The sequence below is a fragment of the Rhinolophus hipposideros genome (genome assembly GCF_964194185.1).
Source record: "Rhinolophus hipposideros genome assembly, chromosome: 24".
Lineage (NCBI taxonomy): Eukaryota > Metazoa > Chordata > Mammalia > Chiroptera > Rhinolophidae > Rhinolophus > Rhinolophus hipposideros.
The window spans coordinates 33,778,352-33,802,512 of NC_138070.1; the positions used below are offsets into that span (position 1 = coordinate 33,778,352).

Genomic DNA, 24,161 nt, shown 5'->3' on the forward strand with positions numbered 1-24,161 from the left:
ATGTGGCGGAGAGGCTGCCAGCGACTCGGAGCGCAGCTCTGCTGCCCGCGCAGTGGTCTCCGGGCTTCCGAGAGCGGCCATCGGAACTTGGTCTCCTGCATCGATCGTAAGGCTCTCCCCGGGTGCAGGTGTCCCGGAGCCGGGAGGGGCCACGGAGCGCGCTGTCAGCCCGGGAGGTGTGCACCGCGTCTTCCCCGGCCCGGCTCCCCTCGGGCGGCCGCCCCGGCCCGGTGTCCCGCGCGGCCCGTCCTCCTCAGGCGGTCGGCACGGTCGTGAGCCCCGGGCGATCGATCACCTGTGCTGTCCGTCTGGGAGGCTTCCCTGCCGCCCTCACCATCTCCGATCTCAGTGTGTGTGCCGCCCCGGGCCTGGTTTGCCGCTCGCCCACGCCTCCGCTCGCCGTGGAGCGAAGCCAGGCGTCTGACACGGGGCCCGGCCCTGGCCCCGGGCCCGGAGCCCGAGCCCACGCCTCCCCGCCGCACCCGCACCGGCCGAGGGACCTGGAGTGCCCGTCGGAGAGGCAGACTCCGACCGCCGGGCCTCTGACGTTCAACTGAGCTGTGAAAATGTTTGCGGCCGATGCAGCTCAGTCCTTGTTGTGGGTGCCGTTCGTTTGTTGCTAAAATCTTCCCTCCCGTAGTGTGTCCTGCACCCGAGGCCACGCGAGACCGGCGGCGCTGCCGGCGCGGCTCCGGTGGGACCCGGGAGTCGGGTCACAGGATAAGAGTCTGTTACCGGAGCACCGGCCGCCCGGGGTCTGAGGAGGCAGCCGCGCCGGCACCTCCGACGGCTGCCCCGACGCCCTCAGACCTGCGGCGCGTGTTCTCGGGGGGCCCAGCGCGCTCCCCCCGAGGCCGCAGGCCTGTCCTCCTTCCGTGACGCCCCGCTCTGTCCCCGCTGTCCCCTCGTCATCGTAGCGCTTGTGGCCCCCGTGATTCGGGAACGTGGGGCAGCACCCTGGGAAAACGCGAAGGGCAGAGTGCGTAATTAGCGGTCCTCTAATATGAGGCTGTGGGTCGGGAGCCGGGCAGGGCCTCCAGGAGGCAGTGTTCGCGCGGCCACCGAGGCTGTGATTGACGCGGACCGCGGGCTGAGGAGAAAGTGAAGCCGCCCGCCTGGGGGAGGGCATCCCGGACGCCTGAGCGCGGGCGGCCCGGCGCGGCGCGGCCTCGGTCGTGCCAACCTCTACACACCGTGTTTCATAGCTTTACTTACAGCTGCAGTAACTAGGGTCTGACATTTATCCTCACTACTGTGGGACACGTGCTGTGGTTATCCCGGCGTTCAGATGAGGCGTGGGTGATTAGACACTACAGAGATTCGTGGCTTTAAAAACATAATCAACAACAAAGACCGTAAGAAGGTGAAAAGCCTGCTGTTGGTAGTCATAGACGAGCAAAAGCTCCAGGAAGTACCAGATTTGCTTACGTTTAGATTTGATAACTTACCATCTATAGCTATAAAACACTTTTACTGTTTAAATTTCTAAAGGAAAAAATATGTATCATTGCAAATGGGAAACTACCAGAGTTTACAGACCTGAATGTCTTCGGGGACCAGGCAGATACTGTTTCCCCGAAAATAAGACCTAGCCGGACAATCAGCTCTAATGCATCTTTTGGAGCAAAATTAATATAAGACCCGGTCTTATTTTACCATAAGATCCAGTCATGTCATATAATACAATGTAATGTAATGTAGTGTAGTATAATATAATATAATATAATATAATATAATATAATATAATATAATATAATATAATATAATATTGGGGCTTACGTTAATTTTTGCTCCAAAAGACGCATTAGAGCTGATTGTCAGGCTACGTCTTATTTTTGTGGAAACACGGTAATTTAGATGTGAATAATGGAGTGGTGAGGACCTATGCTGATTAAGGGATACCCAGTCACTTTGAAACTCTATTAAGCACCTAACCACTTTTTTCTTCTGAAATATTATTTTTTAAATTTTAAATAAATTTTAAATTTATTTTAAATAAATTTTAAATTAAATAAATTTAAAATTTTAAATAAACTTTTCTTTACAGCAGAATAGACTATGAATTTTTTAGATTGACACGTAGATCTATAAAGTATACTAAGATATAGAATACTGCTTTTTGTTTTGTTTCCTCAGTGTCACCTTCACAAGGTGCTGCCCTGTTCTAGCACTTAGAATTTGGTAAACAGGATCACCCTTGTTGATACCAAAGTAGATAAGGAGTTGTTCTGGTAACAAATACATTAAATATGAGTATTTCCTATTTCCAGCAGCTAAGTGGTATAACTTCAGCTGATGAGGTTCTTTTTCATGTATTTAAAAGAAATATCTTTTAAACAGTAAAATGAAAGGAAATTGTCCTTTCAATAAATTATCCAACACATTAAAATATCAAATTAATGGAAGTGGTCAACAAATATTTCTCATTGTTTCATTGCATATTTTAATGTGAAAATAATTTTTAAGAGAATTGTGATTTTATTATATTTTAATAGATTACATATTTATTATATATAATTTCCACATTTTACAGGTGTTATTATCATTTTACAGATGAGGAAATTTACTCACTGTCTAGTGGAGCCCCTTCATTTTACAATGGAATAAGGTTTACAAATGTACTTGACTTACTGAAAGTTGTACAGTTAATAATTTCAGAACCAAAGCTCAAATGACTAATTCCTTGCCCAGTGCTCTTTCATTATAATTTGCTGCAACTTCCCAAGCATTCCTTGAACACAAAGAATCTCAAATACTAGAACTATTGATTCTCTAGTTAGGTTTCTACTTGGATGCATTTAAAAATTCTTATATTATTTGGAGAGAGAGACAGAGAGAGAATACGTGTGTGTGTGTGTGTGTGTGTGTGTGTGTGTGTGTGTGTGTGTGTGTGTTGGCTTCTTGAACTCTGCTAGTAACTCCAAACTTCAGGTGGCCTGGTTTTTGTTTGTTTTGTTTTTAGAGGGTATGTTTCTGGGAGCTTAGGTATTTTTACTTAGTAACTATGCTTTCTCATGTATAATTTGCTTTTCAACTTGGCTTTTCCACTTTTGTTTTTCTCCAAGTAGTGCTCTCCTTTTGTTACCATTCCCTTTGCTAAAATTACTTGTTTGTATCTAATTAATTGTATCTTTAAAAATGTAATTATATTGTATTTACTTATACATATGATTTGCATACATCTATTACCTGTTATTTACTTAGGATGCAATTCAAATCTACCTTTCCCTTAAACTGTTTTCCTATGTCAATTAATAATTTTAAACATTTATTGAACTCTTGCTGGGACTGAAATTGTGTAACACTTCTCTTTACACAGTAAGATGTTTGCATTAGTACCATTTATGCCATCCTATGTGTGAATACAAAGACCATATTCATCTTTGTAACTTCAGCACTGCTCTGCAGTAGACATTCTTTTGTAAATGGTCTTTGAACTATGATCTACAGGAGCATTTCTGCAAGTTAGTACAAATAAATGACATGACTCCTAGTCAGGGAACCCTCAATTGTTTATCCCTAACGATATTCCTGAGAGTAGCACCCAATGTAGGTTTCTATTGCGGCTTCTCAAGGTAGCCAAATCTTTAATCATCACCACCATTCATTTCTGAGTTTCCCATTTTAATGAGAGTTCTGATACAAACAGACTGCTTTCTCCTGCCTCTCACAGGAGATGCCCCAGGTCTGCCCCAGAGAAACAGACGCTGCCACCTGAACTTACTCTCTGTTGGAAGGGCTGTGTGTCAGTGTTAGGTACTGAAATAAATTATTGTCGACTGTGGCCCCATGGTCTTCCTCTTTTTTTTTTTTTTTAATTTATTGGGGTGACAATTGTTAGTAAAATTACATAGATTTCAGATGTACAATTCTGTATTACATCATCTATAAATCCCATTGTGTGTTCACCACCCAGAGTCAGTTCTCTTTCCATCACCATATATTTGATCCCCCTTACCCTCATCTCCCACCCCCTACCCCCCTTACCCTCCCTTACCCTCTGGTAACTACTAAACTATTGTCTGTGTCTATGAGTTTTTCTTTCTCATTTGTTTGTCTTGTTCTCTTGTTGTTTTTGGTTTATATACCACATATCAGTAAAATCATATGGTTCTCTGCTTTTTCTGTCTGACTTATTTCGCTTAGCATTATATTCTCAAGATCCATTCATGTTGTCACAAATGGTCCTATTTCATGTTTTCTTACCACCTAATAGTATTCCATTGTGTATATATACCACAACTTCTTTATCCATTCATTTATCGAAGGACATTTTGGTTGTTTCCATGTCTTGGCCACCGTAAATAAAGCTGCAATGAACATTGGAGCACACGTGTCTTTATATATAAATGTTTTCAGATTTTTTTGGTAGATACCTAGGAGAGGGATTGCTGGGTCATATGGTAATTCTATTCGTAATTTTTTGAGGAACCTCCACACTGCCTTCCATAGCGGCTGCATCAGTCTGCATTCCCACCAACAGTGTATGAGGGTTCCTTTTTCTCCACAGCCTCTCCAACACTTGTTACTATTTGTCTTGTTGATGATAGCCATTCTGACTGGGTTGAGGTGATAACTCATTGTGGTTTTTGTTTGCATTTCTCTGATGATTGGTGATGTTGAGCATTTTTTCACATGTCTATTTGCCATTTGTATGTCCTTTTGGAGAAATGTCTCTTCCTGTCCTCTGCCCATTTTTCAATTGCGTTCTTTGTTTTCTTTTGTTGAGCTTCATGAGTTCCTCGTATATTTTGGATATTACCCCTTATTGGAGGCACTGTTTGCAAAAATCTTCTCCCATTCAGTTGGTTGCCTCTTTATTTTGTCGATGGTTTCTTTTGCTGTGCAGAAGCTTTTAAGTTTCATATAGTCCCATTCGTTTATTTTAGCTTTTACTTCCATTGCCTTTGGAGTCAAATTCATAAAATGCTCTTTGAACCCAAGGTCCATAAGTTTAGTACCTATGTTTTCTTCTATGCAGTTTATTGTGTCAGGTCTTCTGCTTAAGTCTTTGATCCATTTTGAATTAATTTTGGTACATGGTGACAGATAACAGTCTAGTTTCATTCTTTTGCACGTGGCTAACCAATTCTCCCAGCACCATTTATTGAAGAGGCTGTCTTTTCTCCATTGTGTGTTTTTAGCTTCTTTGTCAAAAATTATCTTTCCATACTTATGTGGTTTTATTTCTGGGTTCTTAATTCTATTCCACTGGTCTATGTGTCTGTTTTTCTGCTAAGACTCCATGGTCTTCCTTTAGGGCTCTTTAGCAGGACCCAAGAATGACTAAATTTTTAGCACTATTGGATGAAACCTTAGGTAATACAGAGCCCTACATTTTCTCTTTTCCCCTTACATTTTTACAGCCACCTCTGTACCTCAGGGCTTCACCGTGCCCCCAAGTATAGGTATACACTCCTGTGTTTTTCCTTAGCACACCTGAGGCATCTTTTCAAAATGGCAGTACTAAGAAACAACAAGAGAAATAATTGTGAACAATACAAGTCAACTGTGCCGGTTGCTGATCCTACTGTGTTGTGCCAGCGCCCAGGATTTGTGGTCCTGTCTTTTCTAAATTCCCTGCACTGTCTCCACGAGGTGGTTTCTCACAGGAGCGTTGCCTAAGGCTGCTTTTTGCTCCCTCTAGCTATGTAGAAGACTGCAAAACAGGAAACATATTTTAGGCCTTACTTAACTAGCTAGTTGTGTTGCAGCTCTGCTTCCCAATTCAGTACTATCTTAACTGTATGCAATTTTTGAAAAATATGTAAAAAAATAAAGTGTTCATGTCATTAGGGAAACTGATTAATTTGTAAAGCAATATTGTAACTGGAGTAGTCACTCTGTTTTATGTAGGTAGACATAGATATCGTCCTCCTAAAGAGTCTGATGAAATACTCTTATAGTGTAGTCTTTTACAAGATGTTTAAGGCTCGAGGGAAACTTCTCCCAATGAAGCTATACTACCTGTTGGTATCGCTCAGTTAATCCATTTTCCTTAGCTTTTAAGTGTCTTCGACCTAGAAAGGAAGGAATTACCCAAAGTCACAGCACTGATAGTCAGGATCGAAAATTTTCTAAGAATTCTGAGTCCATGAGGTGAAAACATATTTAGTGAGGCCTTAACCATATTTTTAACACTGGAAGATTTTCATTCATTGTTCTCAATGAATGTCTGAGACTTGCCAAATGCATGGCCTTATTACAGGCCTTTTTCCTTAATTTGGAAGTAAAACAAAGTATGAGGTATGATTAAAAAATACGGTGAATGTTTAAATTAAAAAACATTTATTGCAATAAAAGACACATTGCTATTAACGCCCCTAAAAATACTCCCCCTGCTTCAAACACACTTATCCCATCGTTCTTAACCACTTTCTGAAGCAGCTCTGGAAGTCCTCTTTAGTGGGTGTCTTTAGTTGCACTGTTGTGGCTGCCTGGATGCCCTGAATTCATTCAAAATGTTTACCTTTCATGGTCATTTTGACTTTGGGGAAGAGCTAGAATTCACACAGTGCCAGATCCCGTGAATAAGGTGGATTAGAACACACCATGTTTCTACTTGACAGAAATTGCCCTACTAGAAGCAATGTGTGACATGGACCCTTTCCATTATAATCACAAAATACAGTGAATATTGCTGCCGAGTGCCAACCAAGGGAAAGGCAGGGATCTTCAATACAGGAAACAGTGTCGAACCTTAGTTAACACTGTGTGACGAGTTTCAACTTGTTCGGTGCAGTCAGTTGGGTGTGACTACAGTTAAGAGAAGATGTGTATTAAAATGTGCCATAAATCATCCTCCATCATGACAACGCTCCGTATCACACATCGCTTTTGGTATAGCAACTTCTGTCAAATAAAAACATCACAGTGTGTCCTCATCCACCTTATTCACCGGATCTGTCACCATGCGACTTCTGCTCTTCCCCAAAGTGAAATGATTCAGGACATCGAGGAAAGCCACAACAGCACAACTAAAGGCACTCATGAAAGAGGACTTCCAGAACTGCGTCAGAAACTGGCAAGAACAATGAGATAGGTTGGTTCGAAGAGAGGAGGAGTATTTTCAGGGAGATTATGGCAATGTGTCTTTTACTGTAATATATATATATAAATATATTTATATATTATTTATATATTTATATGTATATATATTTAAATATATATATGTATTTATATGTATATATATTATGTTATATATTATGTATAATATATATTTATTATTATATAAATATATTATTATATATTTATAAATATATATATATATATTTAAACATGATCACACGTCGTATGTGTACCTTTCTTTCCCAGTTGATCTTTTAAAAATGAATGTTGGTACGGGTAGACAGCTATAGACAGATATACGTAGATAGGATTTTCCCAGGATAGAAATACAGAAAAGGTAGGAGAGCCTAAAGGAAAAAAGAAAAATGTTTATCATAATTTGAGGGTCAGTGTGTGTTTATTATTTTTTTAAATGTGGGTTTATGAGGAGGAAGAGATAAAGAAGAGTATTGAAAGAATAAGTAGGATGTAAATAAAGTCAGCCAGTCCCCTTGGGAGTAAAGGAAGAAGACAAAAGGTGATGATGTATCAAAGAAACTGATTGATGGTGGGTGATGTCATTCTCTGGATGCTAAAGGTAGTACTGGGTATGGGAAATGCTGTGGTAGGTCCACTGTCCCAGCTTCATGGAGATTCTTGTTTGTGGTACTCTGCCCAGATCCCTGTTCTGAAACTGAATGTATGCAATCTTGTCCATAGCTTCCATGGGACTAAATGAAGAACAGAAAGAATTTCAAAAAGTGGCCTTCGACTTTGCTGCCCAGGAGATGGCTCCAAATATGGCAGAGTGGGACCAGCAGGTAGGAGTTTTGCTTGTGACTAGATGTTCCAACAAATGCTTCATCTTCATCTCCTTATGATCCTAATTGGTCAGTGTTTATTCTCCACTTACAAATGAGAGTACTGGTGATAGTGTGATTCCTTTCTTGAAAGGCATCCTTATCATTTTGAAGATACCTGTATATATTTTTTAATTGTACAAAGATTTGGATCACTCCTAAAACCAAAGCAGGAGTATTGGTAATAAAAAGAAACTTTAATGCCAGAAAATCAGTCCTTATAGAATGCATTTTAAGTGATACCACTGTATGATGACAGATGGGCATATTAAGGTAAGAGAATCCCTACACTCCCAAATGCAAACATCTTAATCCCTCACTGTGCCCTCTAGAAAAGTCCATCTAAGAATCACTCACTGGTCACCCTGTTCTCTTGTACATAGGAACTGTTTCCAGTGGACGTGATGCGGAAGGCAGCCCAGCTAGGCTTTGGTGGGGTCTACGTACGAACAGATGTAGGTGGGTCTGGACTGTCACGGCTTGATACCTCTGTCATCTTTGAAGCCTTGGCTACCGGCTGCACCAGCACTACAGCCTATATAAGCATCCACAAGTGAGTGCCCAAGCTGGGAAGCACCGTGAAGTGCTTCCACGGGTTGACTGGGAAGTTTCAGATAAATAGGGAAAAGATTTATCTTTCAGATTGAGTGCCTTTGAAGAACTACACATTTAAAAGTTCAGTCTAAGTCTGCTGCTGCCTGTTGCACTTGAATCTTGTATGTTGCCCAGAGAATCTTATATGTCTGCCTGCCTTCTTCCAAATTCTAGATTGAGTGGTACCAGACTTCCCCAGTAGTGGTCAGCACCCAGTTTCCCTTTTCCTTAACCCAGAGGTGAAACCTCCAGGAACTGGGAAAGTACAAAAAACTCTTTGACTTTTAGGGAGCTCAGTTAACGTCACTAGAAGTAGCATGAACATCCAAGTGAGAAATCCCCTGGCTCTGGTTATCTCTAGGGGGTACGTGTTCCAGGAATATGTTTTAATCCAGGCTTTTTCTTTAAAGTTGAATCTTCTCAGTGGTGACTTTTCCCTTCCCATTCTCTATTCTGCTTCTCTCTACTTTTCTGCCTTTGTTCTCTTTCCCCATCCCCTCCCCCGTCAAATGTCCTTTTCTTTCCCATGTTAATCTCTGTGAATGACTTTTGTTCTTGCTGTCCCTGTCAGCATGTGTGCCTGGATGATCGATACCTTTGGAAATGAGGAACAGAGGCACAAATTTTGCCCGCCACTCTGTACCATGCAGAAGTTTGCTTCCTACTGCCTCACTGAGCCAGGTGGGTTTGCCACACTGCAGGTGAGATGGTACCCGATTGAAGTCACTGAGCACTCCTTAGCCCATTGATACGTGTAACCATTGTTTGCCCTGAAGTTTAGTTGTGGAGTAACAGATTCTTATGATTTGATGTCACAAGACTAAGAGATCTCTAGGGCAGTCTCTCCAGGCTCTTTGCAGGAAGCTAACTGCAAGTTAGTGTGATGAGAGATTGAAGATGGTCTGATTGCGATGTGCAGTTTTTACCAAGTACAGAGTTACTTTGGCTGTCTGGATTTTAAAGTATCAAACTGAGCTGTATGTTATAAGGGACTGCGCTGGGGCTCCCCTAACTTCACTGACGTTCTCCCCCACCCTCTGTTTCCTCTCTGATCCCTGCTTTAGGAAGTGGGAGCGATGCTGCCTCCCTTTTGACCTCAGCTAAACGACAAGGAGATCATTACATCCTCAATGGTTCCAAGGTACCAGAGAGCTCTCCTCCCAGAATAGCTTGGAGACTGTTTCTGTCTTCCTGATAACATCGCCTGGATCCTTGCTATCTGCGAGTTAATATTTCCATAGAGTTTTTATGTGTTGGGCAGAGAACCTCTGACCAATTTCCCTTTATTTACCTTCACTGTTTCTGTCTCTTTTGATCTGATTCCAGATAATTTTGTTCATTTGTCTATCCCTTTTGTGGTCTCGTCAACTAGATCACTGATTCCTCAGTCAGTGCAGACTCGTTTTACCCCTTCTTAGTTTCTCTGTGCCATTCTATCTCTTAGTGTCATTTTGTCGGGAGGACCTCAAGTATTTTCTCAGATGCTAGGGTCAGAGAACTGGTGCAGTCCCTGAATCCCTGTTCACCACCCCTCCACCCTTACAGGCCTTCATCAGCGGTGGAGGTGAATCAGACATCTATGTAGTCATGTGCCGAACAGGAGGACCAGGCCCCAAAGGCATCTCATGCATAGTTGTTGAGAAGGGGACCCCTGGCCTGAGCTTTGGCAAAAAGGAAAAGAAGGTAAGTGGCTGTTGACGGGAAGTAATTCAAGTTATAAGACTCTCCCACCTGCCAGACCATGGTCTGCTCTGTTTCAGGAAATAGGCTCGCATACTATCTAACTTGTTTGGTGGCAATTTCTTCTAGTAGAATTTTGACAAGAACATATAAAATAGAATAGAGGATCATTAACGAAACCCTAGACCACTAGCAAAAGTGCCAGTCATTTCTACAAGCTGCCTGTTGTTTCAGTGTGAGTGATTTCTCTGTCATCTCTCCTGCCTCCACCTTTGTCCTGATATTTCTTATCCAAAGTCTTATTTTAGTTATCCTAGGAAGAAATACTTATAGAAGATCTGCTGTTGACTAGATGTCTTAGGAATGATAGGAATGTGGCCAACTTTTTTTCTTTAAATAAAAATGAAGGAAAACTCATTGATAATTGTGGATATTTCAGTGATGTAAGGGGGAGAGTGTTTCCATGGGTGCTTTGAGAAGACATTTCTAGGACTAAGACATCTCATAGCCAGACCATGAACAGCAGAACTGTGATTGTGTGACTAGCTGGTGATGAGGGTGAGATCTGTTAAGATTTGTTAGGCTAGATGAACAGAACAGTCACCTACCTCCAATGTGCACTTTTACAGTGAGGACTTTGGGGGAGACGTCCGGTAATGAAATAACCCCTAAATGTACTTCTGTCATGACTCCTAGGATTTCCAGATTTCTCTGCATGACCCTTCATGATCACTTGTAACTGCTAAGGAGTTATGATTAGTTTTAATACCTCTTGTAGCATAGCAGGTATTTACTGGATATCTATTGCGTGCAAAGTCCATGCTGACTCCGGGAGCAATACAAAAGTCACTACCAGCCTTGTTTAGGATTGTAAGACTTAATGCCATTTTATGTATGTAAGACGTATGGCCTAGGTATGATATATAAGATATTTAGCTATAGGATTTCTTGATCTGAGGAATGTCTGTTTTGGATTCTAAGACACAGACTGACTTATGTACTCTTTACAGGATCCAGTTATACTGATTCAGGTTTGAATGTGATGATTGCTTCAACACACATAGGCAGTATCCACCTAAATATTTGTGGTATCTGTTAACAGAATACCAAAGCTAACAAGTTTGGTGCCTGAAGAAAAATTGCAAATAAGTTCCATTAACAGAAGTGTATCTTTTCTTCCCTTCATTTTCTATTTCTCTCCTCTCGCTTTTAAGCATATATATTTTCTTTCATTTATTTTCTTTTTTAATTAGTTTTCCTTTATACATTTTTTAACATGAGAGAAATTTGGAGGGACGTCTCTTCATTCATTCTACAGCTGGTGCGTGCCCCCTGTGTGCCTAGCACTCTTCTCAGTAACAGTGATAGAGCAGTGGACGACACAGACTTGCTCTGCCATCGTGGAATTTACATTTTAGTAAGCAGGGACAGACAAGAGACGTGAAGAAAAAAGGTACCTTCCATTAGTGCTCAGTGCTATGTAGGAAGGAAATAAAACAGCATGATATGACACTGATTGAGGAGAGCTTCTTTAGATAGGGATCACTCAGTGAGGCCAGGACATTTGAAATGAGATCTAAAGTATTAAAAGGAGCCAACTGTGAGAAAAATTCTGGGCAGAGACAACAGCAGAAACTAAGGGCCTGAGATGGGAATAAGATTAGCCTATCTGAGCAACCAAAAATAGTTCAGTATGACCCAAGGGTAGTGAGCAAAGAAGAGAAAGGTGTGGGATGAAGGTGGAGCGGTAGGTAGAGCCTTACAGGTCCGAGTGAGGAGTCACCCACTGATCCTCATGGTTGATTTGGCTGTTCTGATAACCTGAGCAACTGGCTTTTCTCTGTCCCTGCTCCATGGCCTTTTTCCTGTAAGCATGTGCTTTGACTTGGCACAACGCATTATACAGCTGAGAGTTTTACCACCAGCTGTGCATTGACTTTATGGGAAAGTAACGAGGACTTGCTTTGTCTTCAATATTATCGTTGAAACAATCATCACATTAGAACCACAATCAGTATAACTGGATCCTCTAAAATTATGTGACAATTTAATCAAAGGTTTTGTATACAAGAATGAGTTTTCTCCTGGGAGGGGTGAAAGTGAGGCCTCTTAGAAGAGAATATGAAAATAATATGTGGAACCAAAGACAAGACTGACAAAAGGAATGGGCTCTAGTGGTAGTGGTCCAGGGTTGTAGGGGCTTCCAAAGGAAGAGTGGCCATCTGTTCTCGCTGGCTTCAGCTTCTCAGGGGCTCTGCTTGGATTAGGGATGGAGTAGTTCTCTCTGCATAGGGAAGAAGGTGTTTTCACAGTAAGGGGTTAAAAGGCAAAAGGTCTGAGGTGGCAGCTATTTGTATTTGGTTCTTTTGTAGTTAAATACTATTAAGGTCAGAACTTTCTGTTCCATTCTTGCTTTCGGGTGCTTATGTTCTAGTTGGGAAGATAATTCACAGGTAAACACCGGTGAATTTATAGGCCAGTGAAAATACAGGCCAGTATTGGAAGGTTTCAGACTTATGGTGAGACTATGAGAGCCTGAAAGAGAACAAGGTCACTGCTGGCTCAAGTGACTGGGAAGGCCTCAGGAGGCTTCATTTAAGCTAGACTGATGGAGTTTGGGGATGGGGGATATTCGTGGTGGAGGGAGCAGAAAAAACAAAAGTATGGGTGTAAAAACCCAGTAGCACAGTGTATAGACCAGCTTGACTGGGGTGGAGAATACTTATAGGTGACCTATAGAAGAGAAGGCTGGTAAAGAAAGATTGGGCCACATTTAGAAGACCTTAAATAAAAGGCTGAGGAATAAAGTTTATCTTCCCAACAAAAGGGAGCTATGGAGTGTTTTTATATGAGGAAGTGATGGCTATGTGAAGGCAGTAGTGTTTACAGGGCTCTAAAGGAACTGGGAGATTTTATACAGTCTTGCGGTTTGAAAATCTGCATCACCAACTCTCAGAGTTCTTTGAAGCCTTGGAAAGTACCTGGAAGAGGAGGTGAAAGTATCAAGTATTGAGAGCCTTAATCTATTTATACATGAAAATCTGGAAGATTTTATTTGAAGAAAGTGGCTCTGCTGGTTTTCTAGTACAACTCCCTTATGTAAGGGAAAACCAAGGCCACAAAAAAGCCAAGTGATTTGGCCAAAGATTGAAAATAAATACAGCTAGTTGGTTGGATGACATGGACTACATCTTAGGTATTCAAAATTTTCTCTGGGCTTGTGACTGATGTATTTCAGGATGTCCCGGTAAATCAGGTCTCTAGTAGAAAAAACAAAAACCTAAAACCCCTCATAGTTTACCAGTAGTGTTTGCCAATTTCTGTGGTATAAATGCTCCCATCATGGCTGATTTCAGGTAGCCAATGGGATGTCACTGAAAGCCAAGTTAGGAAAAGATGCACATAATTGTCTCTTACGACCTGATGCCAGCACTGGATCTCCCTGCAGATTCCTGCTTGTCTAGATATTACAACATGGTGAATGTTATTCATAACATCTTAGAAGCTTTTGAAAGAAGAAATGTGGCTATTGTTTGTAATAGTTTTTATATTGTTCTTATGTAAGGACAAATAATCCAGATAATTCTTATGTTTTCTATGTTTTTTAATAAAACAATGTACTCATAGAGGCACCAAAAATGAGGACAGTCCTGTCCCAATCCTACAAGAAAGTGTGAGAAATCTTTATGAGTAGGTTAATCTGCTAGAGTAAACATTAGAAAGTAGATGCTCTTACTCTGTTAAAAAATGTTTAGCTGAAAAAAAATAATCTGTCAGAGTTGACAGATATTTAACTCTGAACTTTTATTTTTCCCCTCATTTTAAGTTCTCAAGGGTCTAAATCTCAGGATAATGGAACCTATACTTCACAGACTTTTGTCAAAAGAGAACACTGCCCTGAGTGGTGAATGGTTGAGCAGGCATACAGTCCCTGATTTTTACCAGGTGGGGTGGAACTCACAGCCAACCCGAGCTGTGATCTTTGAAGACTGTGCTGTCCCTGCGGCTAACAGAATTGGAAAGGAGGGGCAGGGTTTCCTCATCGCCATGAAAGGACTGAACGGAGGGAGGATCAATGTTGGTGAGAACATAAAATGATAGGGCAGGGAGGGCAGTGGGCTGGGGCAAGCAGCACATTCCTTCCGGCTCAGTTGAAGTGTCGACACTCTTCCTTTCTAGCTTCCTGCTCTCTAGGGGCTGCTCATGCTTCAGTTATCCTCACCCGAGACCACCTCAATGTCCGGAAGCAGTTTGGAGAGCCTCTGGCCAGTAAGCAGGTAACTGTCCAGGTATCTCTGCATTTGCTTCCCACTTGCATAAGACCTGCTCTGTGGCCCACATTCTTCGGGAGAGTGGGGAGTTCTACCCCCATCTTAGCCAGAACTCATGCTCTGTTTCCATCAGTAACCTTTTTCCAGAGGTAATAGTGAAGTGCACGGCAAGTGAAGTAGACTTAGAACTTATAAGGCGGTACATTTTTCTTGTAGAAGAGGCAGGAGGCTTTGAAGCTTAGGATTACTGAGAAAAGGGACCTCAGAGAAGCCCCAGATCATGTGCTGCTTTAAGCCTCCCTATCTTGTCTGACTCTCTTCTCCCCTTTTGCTGCAGTACCTGCAATTCAAACTGGCCGATATGGCGACAAGGCTGGTGGCCTCACGACTGCTGATCCGCAGTGCGGCGATGGCTCTGCAGGAAGAGCGGGAAGACGCAGTGGCCCTGTGCTCCATGGCCAAGCTCTTTGCCACCGATGAATGTTTTGCTGTAAGTGACGATGCCCTGTTTCTCCTGGGTGAACAGGGAGCAGCTGTTAGGGCCAGGGGTGTCGAGAGCCTTAAGTCAACTGCCGAGATGCTGGAGGGATGGCCTTGGGGCCTGAGGATGTAAGTTAACTCCTGAGAGCCGCCATTGCGCTCTCGTAGCTGGCCTTTTACCTATTCCATGCCATTACACATTTCATTCTGTCCCTGTCCTTTGGTTGTGTTCTATATGAGCCCTACCTTTGAAAGAAGGTTCAGAGCAACCCAATGACTCTTACAGTGAATGTCAGTGGCAAAACTACTGCGGGTGCCAAAAAAATGTATACACGTGACTTGTATTAATCTTTTGTTTTCGGTATATAGTGAGTATTACAAGTTTAATAGTTTTTTCCCTTTCTTAAAATGTGTATACATTTTTTTGGCGCCCTCTGCATTTCCACATTGAGGCTGTGTTGCCACTAGATGGCACCTTAGCTTCATAGAATCCCAGCCAAGGTGATTGCGGGGAGCTTTTCCCTGCAGACAATGAGCCAGAAAGGCAGCAGTGTGTTTCGCCTTTCTGATGGGAACTGACGAGTTAAGGTGGTGAACTTCTCTCGTTGACTCTGACCACGGAGAACACGAGGCCCCTCTTTGGCTTGGCTGGTCATCTGTAGATTGTTCTTTCTCATAGTGGGTTATAGCAGGCGGCCAGACTGGGAGCTAGGGTAGGAAGAGCAAAGCTACTTGTTCCCGTCTTCCTGAACTCAGAGGTTCCTAATCCCTGTTTCCCTGCAGATCTGCAACCAGGCCCTACAGATGCACGGAGGCTATGGCTACCTGAAGGACTATGCGGTTCAGCAGTACGTGCGGGACTCCAGGGTCCATCAAATCCTGGAAGGTGAACGTCATTCTCTTGCTTTCAGAACCCTTAGCCTGTCTGTCCCCTTGCTGATGTGTTTCCAGGGTTCCACCGGGCCCCGTCTGTCCTTGGTATCTTCTTCCTCTGTCCTTTGCCCTCCTGACCCTGTTCTGGAAGGAACTGTTGGTGCCATATGCAGAGCACTAGCCTGGGAGTCAGGAGGCTCTGCTTTGTCACGGGAGTAAGAAGTCATTGATTCCCTCCACTTCTGCTCTTTTTCTTTGTAAATTTCAGAGAAGGCTCAGACTGAGATGATACATGAGAAAAATTTCGAAAACTACAGCAGTGATGATTCTTTACTGTTTTGAAGTACTTGGTCCTCAGGAATCCCAAAACTTCTGTATACAGTAATTTATAGGGCAAATGTGAGCCAATTTGAGCACCAGCTGCCTCTGCAAATTGGTTATCACAGCCAGGTGGTCTAAAAGATACCTCTGTCGATGTTGGATTGCTAATGGGTTTTTCAGTAAAATAAATCAGTATGTGGGTATTTTGTTGGTAATCACAGACATTCGGGCTGGGAAAAGTATAAGCTGTTGGAGTCACGCTCAGAACATGGCTTTCTCCACTCTCCACGCCAGTGTGTAAGTCTCGACATTACATGTCTGATGTTCCAGCTAGCATAAGTAGCTGGGGTTGTTATGCTAGAAGAAAAGCAGATAGGGCAAAGGCTCATCTAAGTGATTTTCAGTAAAATAATGGGGGGCAGCTTTAATGGGGCATAGTTGGCGAAGCCTGTGAGCACGGGCCTCCCTGCTGCTTTCAAAGCTTCCTTCTCAAAACTGAGCACACATCAGAACCACCTGGAAGGCTTGTGAAAACATTGCTGGGCCACATTCCCAGAGTTTCTGACTCACTGGCTCTTGGGTGGGCCTGAGGATTTGCATCTCTAACAAGTGTTCAAGTGAGGCTGCTGCTGTTTGTCTGAGAACCACACTCTGAGACTCACTGCTCTGGTGTTATATCCAAACCACAGGCTTCTAAAGCTTAGTCTCTGCTTTGTGCTGCAAACCTAAAGTATGTTTCTAAGCTCAAGTGCTAGTGCTCAAATTAATTCCCTATAGTCTTACTCCTTTTACTACTCTTGCAATTGCTTTTTCACCCAGTATTATGAGTGTAAGGAACTTCACCTTCATTGTACCTCTCTGTCTTTTAACCCTGTTAGAACAAATGAGAAAAGCTAGCTACGTTTATGAGGCCTGATCAGAAACTATGGTGAATGTTTAAATTAAAAAAAACTTACTATAGTAAAAGACACATTGCTGTTAATCCCCCTCCAAATACTCCCCCCTCGCTTCGAACACACTTATCCCATCATTCTTGCCACTTTCTGAAGCAGAAAGTGAGTATCTTTAGTTGTGCTGTCTGTCATGGCTGCCTCCATGTCCTGAATCATTTTGACTTTGGGGAAGTCGCAGGGTGCCAGATCCAGTCAATAAGGTGGATGAGGACACACCGTAATGTTTTTATTTGACAGAACTTGCCACGTCAGATGCAATTTGTGACACGAAGCCTTTCCTTTGTGATCACAAAATACAGTGAATGCTTCTGCCAAGTGCCATCCAACGGAAAGGCAGGGATCTTTAGTACGGGAAGTGGCCCATCGAACCTTAGTAACAGTGTGTGACAAGTTGCAACTTGTTTGGTGCAGTCAGGCAAGTGTGAGCAACGGCTGAGAAAAGATGTGTTTTAAAGTGTGCCGTAAATCATCCTCCATCATGACAACGCTCTGTATCAGACATTGCTTCTGGTATGGCGAGTTCTGTCAAATAAGAACATTACAGTGTGTCCTCATTCACCTCATTTACCGGATCTGGCACTGTGCGACTTCTGGCTCTTTCCCAAAGTCAAAATGATTCAGGACATCAAGGCAGCCACAACAACACAACTAAAGACACTCACAAGAGGACTTCCAGAACTGCTTCAAAAAGTGGCAAGAGCAATGGGATAAGTGTGTGCAAAGTGAGGGGGAGTATTTTGAGGGGAATTAATGGCAATGTGTTTTTTACCGTAATAATTTTTTCTTATTTGAACATTCACCATAGTTTTTTATAACACCTTGTATGTCAGGCTACACCATCATCTCGTGGAAAAATTTAGGCACTGGTTTTTATCACTTTGTTTCATCATGGACTTTATTATTAAATAAATCTGAAATTTTAGATTTGATTTTATTTGAGATGTGTGATTACTCATCCCTCATGGGAGTTCATATTTCGCTTTGCATTAAAGGCCGTTGTCAAAATGAAGCAAGCAATTGACCCCCTCTTTTCAGGGAAAATATTTTTGTTTTTTCTTTTAAAATTGAGTTTTCTGGCTACTAAATAAATTGGTTTATTGTTGAAAATTATAAAATATAGGAAAAGAAAAAAAAACAATTATTCATGATTCCACATCAAGAATTAATACTTTCAACTCCTTTTTTTTAAAAGACACATTTATTCAGTGTCATGATCAGATTATTACATTTAGCAATCAACAGCAGCATGGGTGCAAAAAAAAAAAAAAATCTACATTGAAACCCTTTGTTGGAATGCTTTCTACTTTCCACAGAACAGAAACTAAAATAATCTGTTATACAATTAGTCATAAATACAGTCCTTGAGTTTTTTGTCTATACACATGAGTATTGTCTAAAACATGTCTTCTTTGTAGCAGCTAGGTGCTGTCACCACTGTGCTTGGCTGAGTTCACAAATCTGTTGTAACCTGTAGCTTCCCTATCACGTCTCTGGCTCTCCCCTCCTGCTAAGCCTTGTTTCCTGGCAGTAATTAAAACCTTCTGCCACTGCCATAGCAACTGGCTATGGCTGCTGGAACTGCCATAGCCACCTTGGTTTCGTGGTTTGGCAAAATATTGGCTTCCACCACCATAGGGCCAAAACGTCTGCCTCCAAAGTTTCCTTATTTCATGGGATCAAAATTTGAAAATTGATCGTTGTAATTGCCAAAATTGTTGTAGCTTCCACCACCTCCAATATCGCTTCCATCATTACCAAATCTGCCATAGCCATCCCCACTGCCACCATATACTCTACGATTGCAACTGCTACCAAAGCCACCTCGACCACTGAAGTGTCCTCCTCAACCAAAGTTGTCATCCCCACCAAAACCACTTCCTGACAACCACTGAAGTTTCCAGAACCACTTTGACCTCTTTGGCTGGATGAAGCACCAGCCATCTTCTGCTTAGACAGGGCTTTCCTTACTTCACAGTTGTGGCCATTCACAGTATGGTATTTCTTCTTCTTTTTTTTTTTTTTTTGGTTTGTTTGTTTTGTTTTATTAGTTTCAGGCGTACAAAGCAATTTAACAGTTAAACATTTAAACCTCTCATAAAGAGATAGCCCACCCCCAAGCTACTACCTCTCTGACATCTTATATAGCTGTTAAAATACCATCGACTATCTTCCCTATGCTATACTCCACATCCCGTGACTATATATACCTATATATTTAGTTATAGTTGACATTCAATATTATTCTACTTCAGATTTAGATATATAGCTCATTGGTCAGGCATCTACAGTCTATGACGTGGTCCCCCTGATAAGTCCAGTGCCCATCTGGCACCTTACATGATCTTTACAACATTGTTGATTATATTCCCCAGACTGTATTAACTACCAATTTATATTTCTTAATGCCTTCATCTTTTTCTCCGTCCCCAAACCCATTCCCATCTATCACCCTGACACACCTAGTACCTATCTGGCACCATAACTAGTTATTACAATATTATTGACTATATTCCTTATGCTATACCCTGCAACCCCATGACTATTATATAACAACCAGTTTGTCTTCTTAATCCCTTCCCTTTGGCCCATCCTTTACCTCCTCCCATCTTAAAAATGTCTCTCTAAGACTTGTAATACTGGTTTGGTGGTGATGAACTCCTTCAGCTTTTACTTGTCTGGGAAGCTCCTATCTGTCCTTCAATTCTAAATGACAGCCTTGCTGGGTAGAGCAATCTTGGTTGTATGTCGTTGCTTTTCATCACTTGGAATATTTCCTGCCACGCCCTTCTTGCCTGCAATGCTTCTGTTGAGAAATCAGCTGACAGTTTTGTGGGTGCTTCCTTGTAGGCAACTAACTGCTTTGCTCTTGCTGCTTTTAAGATTCTCTTTGTATTTAACCTTTGGCATTTTAATTATGATGTGTCTTGGTGTTGGCCTCCTTGGGTTTATCTTGTTTGGGATTCTCTGTGCTGTCTGTGCTTGCATGTCTATTTTCTTCACCAGGTTAGGGAAGATTTCTATCATTTGAAGATTATTTCTTCAAATAGGTTTTCAATTCCTTGCTATCTCTCTTCTCCTTCTGGTACCCCAATAATGCGAATGTCGGTGTGCTTGATATTGTCCCAGAGGCCCCTTAAACTCACCTCAATTTTTTGGATTCTTTTTATTTTTTTGCTGTTCTGGTTGGGTGTTTTCTGCTACCTTATCTTCTACATCGCTGGCTGGATCCTTTGCTTCATCTCATCTACTGTTGATTTCCTATATTCTTCGTTTCTTTTATTGTATCCTTTATTTCTGACTGGTTCTTTTTTATGGTTTTCATCTCTCTGTTGAAGTTCTTCCTGAGATCACTGAGCACTGTTATAACCAGTATTTGGAACTCTGTGTCTGATAGATTGTTTATCTCATTTTACTTAGTTCTTTTTCTGGAGCTTTGTTCTGTTCTTTTACTTGGAACATGTTTCTTTGTCTCCCCATTTGGGCTGCCTCGCTGTGTTTGTTTCTGTGTATTAGGTAGGGCTGTTATGTCTTCTGGTCTTAGTAGAGTGGCCTTATGTAGTAGGTGTGCTGTGGGGTTCAGTGGGGCAGTCTTTCCGGTCACCTGAGCCACATGCTCCAGGTGTGTCCCCTGTGTGGGATGTGTGTGCCCTCCTCTTGTAGTTGAGCCTTGGTTGATAATTGCACATCAATGTGAGGGATTGGTATTTCTTCTGAATGACAATTTTGTCTACAGAGGCATGGTCATCAAAGGTTGCAAAAGCAAAGCCTCTCTTCTCGCCACTGTCTTGGTCAGTCACGATTTCAATCACTTCAATTTTCCCACAGTGTTCAAAATCATCTCTTAGGTGATGTTCTGCAGTGTCTTCTTTAATACCATCAGCAAAAATCTTTTTCACTGTTAAGTGGGCACCAGGTCTTTACAAATCTTCTCTTGAGACAGCCCTCTTTGGTCCCACAACTCTTCCATCCACCTTGTGTGGCCTTGCATTCATGGCTGCATGCACTCCCGCCACAGTGGCATAGGTGACAAACCCAAAGCCTCTGGAGTGCTTGGTGTTTGGGTCTCTCATCACCACACAGTCTGTGAGCGTTCCCCATGCTCAAGATGGCTCCTCAGACTCTCATCGGTTGTTTCAAAGCTCAAACCCCCGATGAAGAGCTTCCGTAGCTGTTCAGGCTCTTTGGGAGACTCTGACTGAGACACGACAACTGTGTAAGGGGAGATTTAGCTATGCTTACTCGGCGGTGTCCATGACAGAAAGGTTGGTCTCCTTTTATGTTTAAGTCCGAAAATACCTCCTTTTAGTCTTTATGCTTTTGTAAGTATGTTTTTTAAAAATAGAATTATACTATATACCATTTTATATTGCTTTTTGGTTTTTTGTTTGTTTCGTTTACCTAAAATAAGCGTTTTTACCATCAGGAGAATTTTGTTTTGTTTTGTTTTAAGTAAGTTTATTGCTCACTTTGGGACATTCTTCTGTGCTTTGAAGAGAAGTCTGTGATAATCCCATCCCTCGCAAGGCTAAAAGCACCAGTTGTAATTTGCATCCATGAGCTAGGCCTGGAGCACCCTGGTCAGAGCTTTACTGAGCTCTCAGACTGCGCACTAAATCCTTCCGTCTTGCTCCTTCTTTCAGGTAGCAATGAAGTGATGAGGATGCTGATCTCACGTAGCCTGCTTCAGGAGTAGCACCCAGACTCGGTGTCCTGGTGTGATGTTTAGTGTGCCCCTCGAATTGTATTGGATGGCTCCGTGTGGACGATTCTGTTACAAATGAGTCATGGATTAGATCTAAGGATGGCAGTCTTCCAGGTGGACCCTTCACTCTGTGTGCTGGCAGCAGAGGCAACTGTAGGACCGGGGCAGAGTCCTGGAGAACTGGAGGAGCTGCTGTGATTGGGGTGTCACAAGAGGACGTACTATCTTGTTTTCCTGATGGAGAAAGGTGACCAATGAAGATGCACCACCAAACCACAATCTTCTCTCAAATCCACGTCATTTTGATTTATCTGCATTTTGCTGGTTCACCAGATCCTCTTCCAGGCGTCTGGGTACTTCCATGGAGGGTTTTTCCTCATTATGAAGCAAAGGCGTGGGAAAAGAGCAGTGGAGAGAAAATGTCCTCTTATTTTTTTCTGTCCTCTGCACCTCAGCTGAAGATGCAGAAGGTTCTGGGGGCCATGCTTCCTTTGTAGCACACCTCAGAATGTAGATCATGATCAAATGAGTATTAGGAAAACTTTGCTCCTAAGCTGTAATTTAAAGTGTATCTGCACTTCTGGACTACCTGAATATCAAGGGCTGGGGTTATCTGGAACTTTAAATATTTGTTGTTGTTTTCTTTTTTAGAAGCATGTGGTCTGGAATGGTATTCAACGTTTTTTATAACCCTTCCTGGTAAATACTTTGAGTATATATTTTTTTCTACCTGTGTTTTTTCTTTTTTGAAGTTACTCCTCTTTTTAAATGTTTTTAATCACTGCATTGATAAAAACTACCCCTTTCTATACCATCTCAAGTTCTACTAAAGTTTTTATCTTTCTAATTAAGCCTTTACAACTATTTAAAACTTTTTTATTATATTTAATTAAACATTTAACTAGATTTTGGAATAATAATGAAAAACCTCTCGTTGACCAAAATAGCTTTTCAAAAATAGGCCCCTTAAATTACTAATAGCTTTGCAAACCAAGCATTGTATATGATTTATAAAAGTATATTTAAATATTGAAAGATGGAGACTTTTCAGAGAACCCTGTTATAAGTGATCATTACATTACTCTGTCCTCTCTCCTCTATAGAAAAAATATCCAAGATATTTTGTTAACTACAAGTCAGTGTTTAGAGAGACCAATGTGTGCATCTTTAGCTATGACAAATATTTTATTTTTTAAATGCATACTTTCTGCAAGGAACTGTGCTGGGCACTGCGACAGGGTGTGGGTATACTGTAAAGTGTAAAATGTGTTTCTGCCTTCAAAGGCCTTATTTAATAGATGTAGTGCAAGGTAATGATAGGTCTGCAGAAGAGAGAATGAGCTGGAAAGAGTGATAAAATAGAAAGGGATTCAGGGAAATTGTAGGAATTCAAATTAAGCTTTTATGAAAATGTATAATATTTAAAAAGAACCAAGAATGTCAGTTTCAGACAGGAAAAAACCAGGAGCAGGAAAAGTATAGAATCTATGTGGGAGCTGTTTATACTTGTTTAATTGTGCTTTGGGGGTTGGTGAGGGAAAGAAAGAAAATGTAAGTTGAATCTGTAGGGCAAGTCATGAAAGCCAAGGTTTGGGTTTTTATTTCGCAAGTAGTGGAGAGCTACTTAAAGAAACAGAAAGTGTTTAATGAGGAAGATATGATGAGATTAATCTATTCATAAGAACATTCTGGAATGCATATGTGGGATGAATATGAGTGGGAAAGACATACCCAATCAATAGGTTCTTGAAGTAATTAAGGTATGAGTCAATTAGAACTCGGAAGGTAAAAGGAAAGAGTAGATGTGAGCAAAAATAGACCCGTGCTTAGAATGTCCACTGTGGAACATGAAGGTCTCCTAGTAATTGGCCTGCTTTCTGGCATCCTGATTATTTTTCTTGGCTGCCTTTATACTTTGACAGTTCAAATGACGTTTTAATAAGACATTTCTTATATCTTTGTCAGATTTACCAAATACTGTGACTTTCTTGTTTTAAAGACAATTTCTTTTTCTTTCTTTAAGCCACCCAATTAATTTTCAAAGAGAACTGCTTTCAAAGCTTCATTTACATTGATACATTAGAGAGCCTTGACCAAATCCTGTAATTATATGTAATTAACTATTTGCAGAAATCTATCAATTTAGTCTCATTTAATTTAGTTTTATAAGTTTTGCTAATTCTCCCATAACACTGTGTCAGACTTTCTCTAGTATCAGCATTATTCTGAAATTTGGATCAATTGCTTGATTACTTTTATTATAAAGAAAATAGAATAATTTTTCTTGTTAATTTTTTTCATACTTTGTGGAATTGTTAAGTTTAGAATCTTTGGAGTTAAGTGTGGCCAAAGAGAATGTTAACAACATCTAATCCCCACA

General features: G+C 41.5%; 1 protein-coding gene and 1 pseudogene across 2 annotated transcripts; one reads left to right on the top strand and one right to left on the bottom strand.

The window, feature by feature from the left end:
- Positions 1 to 22,597, top strand: ACAD8 (acyl-CoA dehydrogenase family member 8; the record flags this gene model as incomplete). The annotated part of the gene is given in 13 exon segments (XM_081037107.1): positions 1 to 112; positions 115 to 165; positions 168 to 176; positions 7,768 to 7,868; positions 8,291 to 8,460; positions 9,073 to 9,182; positions 9,566 to 9,642; positions 10,047 to 10,184; positions 14,127 to 14,262; positions 14,361 to 14,458; positions 14,790 to 14,942; positions 15,716 to 15,818; positions 21,720 to 22,597. Coding segments are annotated over 13 exon segments (1,311 nt in total). The 3' UTR covers positions 21,773 to 22,597.
- LOC308492612 (heterogeneous nuclear ribonucleoprotein A1-like) lies at positions 18,611 to 21,593 on the bottom strand (annotated as a pseudogene). The gene is made up of 3 exons: positions 21,546 to 21,593; positions 20,799 to 21,274; positions 18,611 to 19,083 (listed from the first exon to the last, which is right to left on the bottom strand). The product of its transcript is annotated as a heterogeneous nuclear ribonucleoprotein A1-like (transcript).
- Positions 22,598 to 24,161: the final 1,564 nt, after the last annotated feature.